The sequence below is a fragment of the Phyllostomus discolor genome, chromosome 1 (assembly GCF_004126475.2).
Source record: "Phyllostomus discolor isolate MPI-MPIP mPhyDis1 chromosome 1, mPhyDis1.pri.v3, whole genome shotgun sequence".
In the NCBI taxonomy this organism is placed as follows: domain Eukaryota; kingdom Metazoa; phylum Chordata; class Mammalia; order Chiroptera; family Phyllostomidae; genus Phyllostomus; species Phyllostomus discolor.
Genome location: NC_040903.2, coordinates 3,994,256 through 4,005,432, shown reverse-complemented (window position 1 = coordinate 4,005,432; position 11,177 = coordinate 3,994,256). Strand labels below are relative to the sequence as shown.

Here is an 11,177-nt window from a genome sequence, read left to right as displayed (position 1 = left end):
AGCGGGCGCTGCAGTGCGAGCATGCGTCTACAGGGCTGGAAAGGGGTGGAAAGGGAAGCTGGCGTGGATAGATGTTTAAGTGGCTGTTTCCTCCGGCTAAAAATACTTGGGCGCCACCGGAGGCGGTGGGAGGGGGGCATGAAGGGGGAGGCACCCAGGGCAGGTGGAAGCCGAGAGGAGCATGGACTCTCCCGACCGACCGGGTGTCAGGGCACGGAGCGTCTCACCCAGGAAGGGTGCGCACCGGTCTCTCCGGAGAAGTGAACGGAGCAGCTGGGGCGACGCTGTTCTCCGGGGCAGGTTGTGACTTTTCCCCGGGACCACAACACCGTTGTCATCGCTCAGTTCATCCCGTGAGAGTCTGTGCTGCCCTGGCAGAGAAGGCCGGGGGATCAGTCGGTCTGCAGGGGTGGGGAAGGACCCCGCGGCCAAGCCAGCCGTCCAGGCCGCCCCCTCAGCCTGCAGCACAGGGGCAAGCAGCGTGCAGAGCCGGGAGCCAGCCAGCAGACACCGGCTCGGCCCCTGTGGTGGCCTGGCCTGCGGGACAGCCCAGGACAGCCTCGCCCCCTCAAGATCCTTATCTTTGTCACACATTTTTTAAAAACTTCTTTACTTTATTTAAAAGATTTATTTATTTATTTTTAGAGAGGGAAGGGAGGGAGAAAGAGAGAGAGAGAGAAACATCAATGTGCAGTTGCTGGGGGCCATGGCCTGCAACCCAGGCACGTGCCCTGACTGGGAATCGAACCTGTGATGCTTTGGTTCGCAGCCCACGCTCAATCCACTGAGACACGCCAGCCGGGGCTTCATCACGTGTTTTGACCTACAAGGTAACGCTCACCCTTTTGCCCTGTAAGGCGCACTCACAGTCCTGGGAATTGGGACGTGACTGTCTCCGGGGCCCCTTCCTCAGCCTGCCCCAGGGACCAGGGCGAGCACTGGTGGCCGCCCCGCCTTGGACCACCAATTCTTTTTGTGTTCTCAGTCCTAACACCCAGTAGCCCCCACCCACCACTCGCTGCACCACAGAATAAATTCAGCCAGCAGACAGTCTCCCATCTCCATAACCCTTATTCTTCTTTCTCGCCCTCTGCACATCCTATCCCATTGGTCTGCCTGCAGGAGGGTTCTGACTGCTGAACCGGTTCCTGCTGGACAGGCCTCTGGGCCCTCCGTCTCTGACCCCTCAGACTGGCATGCGAGCCCACCACAGGAGGCAGCTCCCACCGCCCCCCAGACCGACCTCCTCCTCACTGCGTCCGCTCCTCCCGGACCACGGACACCCAAACCCACAGGCCTGTGGGGGTCAGGGTTCCGGAACCGCAGGGACACCGTCCGACACTGGTGGCAAGGTAAGGCATGCCACTGTGCAGGGGACCACTGGGCCGGCAAGCCGGACGCCAGTGGGGCACCCCGAGAGACCGAAGGTAACCCTTGTCCCATTGGGCCATCTGGTCGACTTTCCACTCCGTGCCTCCGATGAGTGGGGACCCCCTGCTCACGAGGACCACGGGCCTCTCATAGCTGTGGGGCAGGGCAGTGGTCCAGGGACAGCTACCGGTGACAGTGTTCAAGTCAGAGAGAGGCTCTCCTAACCTCACAGGGTGAGCGCCCAGGGCTGCCTCAGAATAGATGGGATGGTCGTGCCTGGAAGGAATATTTGAGGGTCCCCCTGCACCCCCAGGACTTGGGCCTAAGGGAGTGAAGGGGAGCAGAGTGTGCCGCCCCAAAACGTGCCCCTTTGGAATACTGACTCTTTGAGGGCGGCTGTTTTCACAGGGCGGAAGTCTGGGGAAGGACGTCTGACCGCCCCTCTCGCTGCCCACAGGCATGTGAGCAGGCCGGGCGCCCCGCCGGAAGGAGCTAGCACCTCAGAGCGGTCTCACCCGCACCAGGTGTGGCCGATGGGAGGGGCCTCTTCGGGCAAAGTCCTCTCCTGACCCACTTTCTCCAAACGGCCCTGCAAACATTTGTTTATTAAACATTAACTCTTCTCGTTTCCCTGTAACTGAATCGTCTCACTTCCTTCTTGGTCCAGAGTGACGCAGGGACCTCCTCTTACCTTTGCAAGGTACGCTGTCTCTGTGATTCTTCAAGTCTGTGTGAATTCCCGGGGCACATGCAGCAGATCTGATTTTTCTCCAGTGCATCTGCTTTACGTTATTTTGATGACTCTACCAGCCATAAGGACCAGGAGGAGAAGGGGGATTCGCCCCTCCCCCACAGAAGCCCGAGTCACATAGCCACCCCAGGCAGGTGGCAGGTGGGGAGGGGGACGGCGGGCTCCGGGGTCCTGGCTGGGTCCGCATCTCCAATCTGCCACACTCGCTGTGCGACCTTGGGCGAGTCTCCGCCTTGTCATCTGCACAGCAGCGCTGCCCAGCCCGCCTGCCCCTGGATTCGCGTGTGAACACGAAACGGCACTAAGCCGGTGTGTGCAGCGTGTACCCGGCGAGTGCATTATCAGGGCTCCCCTGCCCAGGGCGCTCTCTCTCCTTGCCCCTGAGGCCCTTCGGGGACAGAGATCATGAACTTGGCCCGGAGTTGTGGAAGGAGATAAAAGGCGGGGGTAGAGGGAGGGGCGTGTGCATTCTTGAGCATTCCTCCTGGCAAATCCCTTCCTGTGGCCCTGGTGACCAGGCGTGCGGGTTAGATCTGAATGAGGCATGTGGGTTAGATAAGAAATCCCTTGCCTATGGGAAAAAGGGCTCTGAAGTGTGAGGTATTCAGAGGTGAGTGGGCCTCGTGTCTTAAATGGAGAGAGAATAAATAACTCAGTAAAACGGTAATGGTTGGGAGACCTGAATCAAGGGTATTTGGGAATTCTTTTGTCATATTTGGCAAGTTTTCTCTAAGCCTGAAATTACGTCAAAATAATTTTTTAATACACAAAAACTGTAAAACATCTCTCCTGCAGACTCCTTGACACCCTTCCCACCCAGAAGGCAAGGTCCGCTCTCCCTGGTGGACTCAGGAGTCCCCGAGTCCCTGTGGTTCGTGGAGGCCAGGTCGCAGAGGAAGCTCCGCGCCCCCCTGGGCCTCCCTGTCTCGGGGCTCACACCCGTGTGCTCTGAGCCACTGTGTAAGAAGTGCACCTGCCCTGACGCCACCGTGCTGGTGGGACTGTGTGGGAGACCTCTGAGAGGTGGACGCAGCTGAGGGGTTCTTGCTGTTCCCCGGAGACAAAGGGTCATTTTTTCACCGCCACTCCATGCCTCCCCAACCAGGCTGTGGGCCTTCCGCAGGTGGGGACAGGTCGTCCCTGCCATCACCCAGAGCCAGGCACAGACGAGGGGAGTGGGACTCGGGTTTGAGGAAGCACTTCCCTGCTCACCGGTTGTCCCGTCTCTCCTGGGCCCGGTGTGGCAGAGAGGACACAGGCGTGAAGGCCACCTCCAAATTCAGGGTGACTCTCTCTGGCTCAGGGACTTGGCTGAGCCTCTGGATCCCGCTCATGGTCAACGGTCTCTTCTCTTTACCCGACAGCCTGGCAGGTCCTCGTGGGCGCTGAGAGCTCCAGGGAAGACCGGGGACACGCTTTGCTGGGTATAACGGAGCGTTGGCGTGTGCTCCGTGATGATCACACACGCTTTGCTGGGTATAACGGAGCGTTGGCGTGTGCTCCGTGATGATCACACATCCTGTGTGGCTTTCAGCCCTGCAGGCCTTGGTCACCCCAAATGTGAGGACTGCCCCGCTGCACCAGGCCAATGGGCAATGCCACCCTGGCACACGCTCACTCAATTGCAGCACCTAAAAGGTGTTTGTGTGTGTGAGTGTGTGTGTGTGTGTGTGTGTGTGTGTGTGGCATGTCAAGGTGAAGAGACTGACGTTTAGTGAGCACCTACTCCGTGCCAGACACCACTGCTCAAGGCGGAGGGGACAGCAGAGGGGACAGAGGAGGTGAGACGCGTCTCGGCTGTCACAGCCATCAGCTTCCAGGACAAGGTAGCTCTACCCAAGCTCAGGAACCCCGGAGCCTTCTTCAAACGTGTCAGACCAGAGAGATCTTTTAAAAGGAAAAAAAAAAAGAAAGGAAAAAGAATAAAAGAGACCCACACAAAATTAACCTCAGGGTTATATTCACTTTGACTCTTCGCCCAAACCTGTGGGGCTGGCGTGTGTACTTCTCAGCGGAAGGAACTGAAGCCAGAGAGGTGCCCACGTTCCGCTAAAACTAGGGGGCAGGGAGGGCTCACACTTGAGCTTGGGGCTGTGGAGTTTGGGTTTTAGTAGTGCACAGAATCACGCAGGTTTCAGGTGCTCGATCCGACAGCACGCCCTCTGCACACTGCGCTGTGTGCCCGCCCACTCAGGTCAAGTCTCCGCCCATCACCTTTATGTCTCCTCCCCCTCCCCCTCCACCTACCCCCCCCCCCCCGAAGCAAATACCACACTGTCGTCTGTGTCCGTGAATTCTTTCTCCGTTTTCTTTTTTGCTCAACCCCTCCACACCACCACCCTCCTCAACAGTGGCCAGCCTGCTCTCTGTCAGTGGGTCTGTCTCTAGTTTGCTTGTTAGTTCATTCTGTTCTTTAGGTCCCACATACGAGTGAAATCACACGGTACCTGTCTTTCTCTGACCGGCTTTTTTCACTTAGCATAACGCTCTGCATGTCCGTCCATGCTGCCACAAAGGGGAAGATTTCCTTCTTTTTTACGGCTGAGTCCTAGTCCCTTGTGCAAACACACCACAGATTTTGTATCCACTCGTCTGCCGAAGGACACTTGGGCTGCTCCCAAATCTTGGCTTTGGAAATAATGCTGCAATGAACAAAGGGGCGCATGCATTCTTTCGAATTAGCGTTTTGGGTTTCTTTGGATGTATTTCCAGAAGTGGAATCACTGCCTGAAAAGGCAGTTTCATGTTTAATGTCTTGAGGTTAACTCCATACTGCTTTCCACGCTGGCTGCACCCGCCTGCGTTCCCACCAACCGTGCACCAGGGTCCCCTTTCTCCGCGTCCTCGCCAGCACTTGCTTGTTGGCTTACTGAGGGCGCCATCCCGACAGGCGCGAGGCAGGATCTCATCGTGGTGTTCACTTGCGGGGCTGTGGAGTCTCCAAGCCCGGGCAGTGCGGCTTTGTGGACAGGCAGCGGGGGCCTGGACTCCGTCCACCTGGCTCAAGCCCTCTCAGGGCACAGCGGGACGTCTGGCAGCACCCCCGGCCACTACTCACTAGATGGCAGGAGCGTCCCACACTCGGCTGTGACAACCCAAAATGGCCAAATGTCCCCGGGGGGCCCAAATCACCCCACCTGAGAACCACCGGCCTAGGTGTAACCCCTGCTTCCACCACCTCCTAGTGCTGGGACACTGGGCAAGCTACTTACCCTCCCAGAACCCCCCTGTCCTCATCTGCAAAATGGAAAAATAATGGCACCTGAGGTTGACACGTGAGGACCCAACAAGAATCAGGACAGCGTTTAGCCACCACGGAAGGGCGCTCAGGCCCCGGGCTCTTACCCACGGCCCTCTGCTGCCTGTGCTCCCCACAAAGGGGCGCTCGGTGCAGGTGCACAGAGAAGGCGGGCTCCCCTGCGGACAGAGGAACACCACAGTAACCAGCTAGCTAACCCGTGAACGAGGAACATTCTGGCCCAGGCACTCTGCACTTGCTGCCTGGGGGTGCCAGGGCAGCCCCCCTCTCACCACCGCTGGGCAGCTTAAAGACTCCATGGCCAGGCTGCCCAGGTTCAAGTCCAGCTCAGCCCCTCATGAGCTCTGTGACCCCAGGTTGGTGACTGAGCCTCCTGCTGCCTCCGTTTCCTCACCTGTGGGATGGGGTGATCAGAATGCCTGCACCCGGGGCTGCGAGCATAAGCCACGTGGCACAGAAGCAGCACCCAGCACAGGAGGGGCACCCGGCACGGGAGGGCCACCCAGGACAGGAGGGGCACCCGGCACGGGAGGGCCACCCAGCACAGGAGGGGTCTGCAGAGAGCCTGCTGTTTCAGCACCGACCTCGCACAGCCCTCTGGCCACACAGGCTGCCTTTCTCTTCCCCTGGGCATGCCAAACCCGGTCCCACCCCAGGCCTTGGCACACGCCATTCCCTCTGCCTGGACACAAGCTTTGCTCCAACCCCTGCTTCTTCCTCTGGGTCTCTCTTCATCACACCTCTTCTGAGAGGCCCTCCTGGACCACCCTAAATAAATAGCAGCTTCATCACTACACTCACCTAGCTGTAACCCCGGGGTTTATTCCTGGGCCAGCGGCTCTCGGCTATTACCGCCTGACGGGACACCCCAGACTCCGTAGCAGAGCGGGGTGCCTCTGCTTGTCCCCCCACTAAAAGGGAAGTTCCAACACACCAGAGTGTGTGACGAACGCCCAGCACGTAGTAGCTGTAAATAACCGTAAAGAATGATACTTTGCAGAAGGGGTCTCCCAAGTCCTCCCCTGACCCATCGTTCCTGGCACAGAGATTATCTGAACTGGGGTCTGGAACATTCCCACAAAAGACTTTACTTCTCACAGCCTCTCTGGAACGGCTGCATTTCAGAGACTTCCTGATCGACGGGGATTTCTTGGGCTGTGTTCCCTGACATTGCGGCCTCCTGGGAGCCAGGAAGAAGGAAGTCCACCTTTAACAAGGGTTCGCAAGGTCAAAGACATCGGGGAAACAATGCAGAATTGCCTCCCGCTTGTGGTTTCATGACGCACAGGGAAAGCTCCGAGAAGGCCCGTGGAGAAAACAGACACCGTGCCCCTTGTGCCGCCCCAGGCCCACCCTTAGCAGCTGCAGAGGGGAGCACAATGGGGGAAATGCACAGGGTCTTTCAGTTTGCAGACGCAGGCAGAACCTGAGGCCCAAAGAGACTGGCCGAGTCATTCAAGGTCACACAGCCGTCTCCTGAAACGTGGAGCAGGGCGCTGGGCGCTGGCCGCGTGCTTCCCTAATGGTGCACTCAGCCATCGGTTCGCAAGAGGCCAAACGCTGAACACAGACCTCAGACTCCCACGTCAGTCTGACCGAGTCATTTACGGAAACCAAGGTACCAAATGGGGTTTGCTTTCCCCCTCCCCATTCCAGAAATAGTCAGCTGTTCATTCAGCAAATACTTATTAGGCATTAGGGGCCGGGCACCGCGCATTTCCCAGTGAATAGGACACAGCTGCTCAGGAGCCAGGCAATAAAGTTATCCTGAAAGAGAGCCAGATGGAGCGAGCTGCCCTTGATGAGCCTGCTCCAAAGTACGCGCTGCCTGCAAGAAATTCCACGGTCAACATTTCGTGCACTTCCATTAACAACGCTCGCATTTAGGTCTCATGGGCGCGAGCCGCGCTCAGCGGGCAGGGCTCCGGAAGGAAGTGCATTCAGGGGAGCACCTCACTCAACCCATCTTCCAGTTCTCAGTTCACCCACATGTCACCTCTACCTCCTCCTTTTTCGTTACAATGCGTCCCCTCATTTCTTATTGTCTACAAATAAAAGCTCCCATATAAAAAACAGGTTTTGTTGCCTAAAGCTTATCGGCACACACACGTCAAAGTCCTTCAGGAAGCGTGGTTAATCAAAAGCCACGTAACTCAACAACACGGCAGACGAGGCTGAGAAAGGTCTGGTTATCATTCCATGCCGTCTTCTCACGGAACTGACAGAAACTGCATGGGAATCAAAGAGTGGTTCTGCGCTGTATCATTTTAAAAAGAAGCTGCCAAACCAGGAAAAAAAAAAAAGCATTAGAAGCCCAGCCTTGCCGCGTCCACAGTTGACGCCACGGCCCTGAAGCTGCTTTCAGCAGAGACTCAGGATGTACACGTCTCATAAAAAAACATTCTGAGACATCGAAAGCTCTCCGAGGTCCCTCGGCCCCGAGGGCACCGTAAGGGCCTAGCTGTCTCTAAGGAAAATAAATGTGTGTTTCCAGGACACCTTCCCAGCTTCGGAAGGATCACGCTTCGTGACTCCTCCGGCAGCCAGCCTCCAAGCCGGCCTGGCCAAAGCAGAGGTCATCAGCCCATCGCACGCACAGTTTGTGTTTATTGCACCCAGAACGGGTCAGGAAGGGTGCCTTGGCCCTGGGCGAGGCACGCAGAGCGGATGCTGCGTGCACTCGGGCCTCGGAGGGCGAGGGAGGGGAGAGCCACCAGCCCCATCAGCACCGCATGCGGAACCCACGGCTGGAAAAGCCATCCGTTCGCTTAAAAGGGGAGGGGAGAGTATAGTTTGTAAAGACCGAGTCCCACTTTTCCTTCTTTTTCTTTTTAAGAACCAGACAGTACCTCTGAAAGGACCATTGGTCCGCAGCTGGCAGGCCGAGGTGCGTGTGACTGAGTTCGCAACAACGGCGCCTGCCGATTCCTTCAGCCGCACACCAAGTGGGGGAGGTTTCTGAGCACAGAGGCTCCGACCGACGCCGGGGGGGGGGGGGGGGGGGGGGGGGGGAAGATGAGCAACACGGCACACGCGTGTGCGTGTGCTCCACATGCTCCTTTTTTTAACAGTTTCTTTAATTGACTTGAGAGAGAGAGAGAGAAACATGGCTGTGTTGCTCCGCATACGATGCATTCATGACAATGAATGTTTCCCATGTGCACGCCCTGACCGGAATGGGGCCTGCAACCCTGGCCCACGGGAGGGCGCTCTAACCAGCCGTGGCACCCGGCCACGGCCGAGTTCCGCATGCTCCTTACGGTCTGTGCGGTTCCGCAGATCCACGGAGGGCGTGTCTTCCGTCGTTTAATGGGATCCACCGGGGGTGAAAGGCATTGTTTTGCCTAATGAAATCTCCCCTGCACTGTCCAGCTCCCAGGCAGACCTGGCTGCAGGGTCACCGTCCGGGGGCGCCTGGGAGATCTGGGCCAGGCGATCCAGAGGGCCCCCCTTGGCCTCGTCCACCTCCCTGTCCCCCAGGGTCACCGCGCTGGGGATCATGTGGCTGTGGGCAGCTGCCCTCTCCGCGTGGGGGACAGTGTCCTGGTTGGAGGAGATGAACTCCATGCTGAGGTTCACCGTCTCCACCTGGGTGCGGGAGCAGAGGCGGCCGCAGCCCAGGAGCTGGGCGAACACCTTCCGGAAGTCGGCGTTGAAGGCGTAGATGATGGGGTTGAGGGAGGAGTTGGCCCAGCCGAACCAGACGAAGACGTCGAAGGTGGTCTCGCTGACGCAGGGGAACCTCCTCCCGGGGCCCCCCGGGTGTGCGCTGCAGAAGGGGACCAGGCAGTTCAGGATGAAGAAGGGCAGCCAGCAGCACACGAAGACCCCCATGATCACGGACAGGGTCTTAAGGACCTTGGTCTCCGCGTTGATCGATACCCGCAGGCTGGCACCGGGCGTAGAGACCTCGGGGCTGCGGCAGCTCCGCGCATGCTCCGCGGCCCTCTCCAGGGAGGAAATCCTGCGGATCTGCATCCGGGCGATGCGGTAGATGCGCGTGTAGGTCGCGATCATGATGGCCACGGGGATGTAGAAGCTGATGAGCGAGGAGGCGATGGCGTACGTCCGGTTCAGGCTGGAGTCGCAGTTCTCTGCCTGCACCTCCGGCTCGCCCGCCTCCTCCCAGGGCGTCCCATTGGCCAGGGTGGGCGGCGGGTCCACCTCGCCCCAGGAGCCTGTCTTGTCCCTGTGCCAATGGAGCTGGACTGGGATGAAGGAGATGAGGACGGACAGGGTCCAGACCAGGCCGACCATGACCAAGGCCACGCGCTGGGTCATTTTGCGCTGGTAGTGGAAGGGCCTCGAGATGGCCCAGTAGCGGTCCACGCTGATGACGCACAGGTTCAGGATGGAGGCGGTGGAGCACATGATGTCGAAGGCCACCCAGATGTCGCAGAAGGCCCCAAAGGGCCAGTGGCCGGCCACCTCAGCGACAGCCTTCCAGGGCATGACCAGCAGCGCCACGAAGAGGTCGGACACCGCCAGAGACACGATGAAAACGTTGGTCATCCTGGCGCGCAAGTGGCGGCTGCGCACGACGGCCGCGCACACCAGCACGTTGCCCAGCAGGGTCCATATGATGAGCAGGGTCAGGAGGCAGGCGGTGACCACCTGCGCGGGTCTCAGTGGTGCCGCCTCCTCCGAGCCCCCCAGGGCGCCTCCCGGAGCTGGCTGCTGCTGCCCGAACCACTCGGTGCCGTTGCGCCCCGGCAGCAGCATGTCGGACTCCGCAGCGGGGGTGAGCTGCGTGCGCTCCCAACTTCAGCCCTGTGCCCCCCGGGCGGCCCCATCGGGCACCCGGGGGTAGCGCGAGGGTACCCGTGGCTAAGGGGTCCTCAAGCCCTGGGGGACGCTCACCGTGAGCTGCGCCGGGGCCCCAGATCGCGCGGGGACCCCTCTCGCCTCAAGCGCCTCCGGGTTGGTGGCCGCGTTGCGCCCCTTCAGTGCCGGCGCTGGGGACAGGAAGCAGCGGGAGCCCGCAACGCGCGGCGGCGCCGGGAAGCCGTGGAGACTGTGTCGGGTTCGGAGCCGGAGAAGCGAAGAGCTAGCCACCACCGAGGGGGCGGGGGCCGGGAGCGGCAGGCACGGGCGAGCGCTGCGTGGGTCCCGGGCTGCTCCCGGGGGGCCCGCGCTCCCGCCCACTCGCCTCCACGCTCCCCGCTCTCCAGCGCACCCGCCCCACCGGTGCCTGGGCGCTTTCCCTGTCCGCGCTCTGCCCGGTGGAGTCTGGGGCGAACCCGCAGGTCCTAGAGGCGCTCCAGTGGCAGATCCGTGCGGCGAGCTGGGGAGAACACGCCCCAGTAAGATAAAGAGGTCCGGCCCAGCCCCGGTGCGCGCGGCCTTGGCCCTGGCGGCGTTTGGGCACTAGAAAGGGAGGGAGGGTAGGGGTGGGGAGCCGGGGGGAAGCGCTGGCTTCTAGACTGGGCGGGGCGGGGGGGGGGGGGGGGTGGACCGCGGGAGCGCTTGTAGGTAGGGGAAAGGGGGCGACTCTGGATTTCTCACAGACCTGGGTCCCAATTCAAACTTGATTTCCTGGCTGTGCGACCTTGAGTCTGAACCGAACTACCCTGGGCCTTGGTTTTCTCACCCACAAGAAGAGGTAACGATGCCCACCCCTCCGGGTGGTGGGAGGGCTGGGGGAAGTCATGCAGCGGAGCCCCACCTGCCCCATTCCACCGCCCCGCCCCCGCCCCCCACCTGCACGGGAGGCAGGGCTCCTGGGACCCTCTCCCAAAGTCCCCTCCACAGTCTAAGATTCCAGGCCTTCACCTGACCTCTTGGGAGAGTCCGCTT

The 11,177-nt window shown here is 60.0% G+C and overlaps 1 protein-coding gene across 1 annotated transcript; it reads right to left on the bottom strand.

Moving 5' to 3' along the window:
- Positions 1-8,645: 8,645 nt before the first annotated feature.
- On the bottom strand, positions 8,646-10,358 carry DRD5 (dopamine receptor D5). The gene has a single exon (XM_028507897.2). The coding sequence runs from the start codon at positions 10,101-10,103 to the stop codon at positions 8,688-8,690; it is 1,416 nt and encodes a 471-aa protein (XP_028363698.1). The 5' UTR covers positions 10,104-10,358; the 3' UTR covers positions 8,646-8,687.
- Between the last annotated feature and the right edge of the window lie 819 nt (positions 10,359-11,177).

Coding starts and splice junctions, on each gene's coding strand:
- DRD5 (XM_028507897.2), bottom strand. CDS start 10,103: ATGCTGCTGCCGGGGCGCAACGGCACCGAGTGGTTCGGGCAGCAGCAG.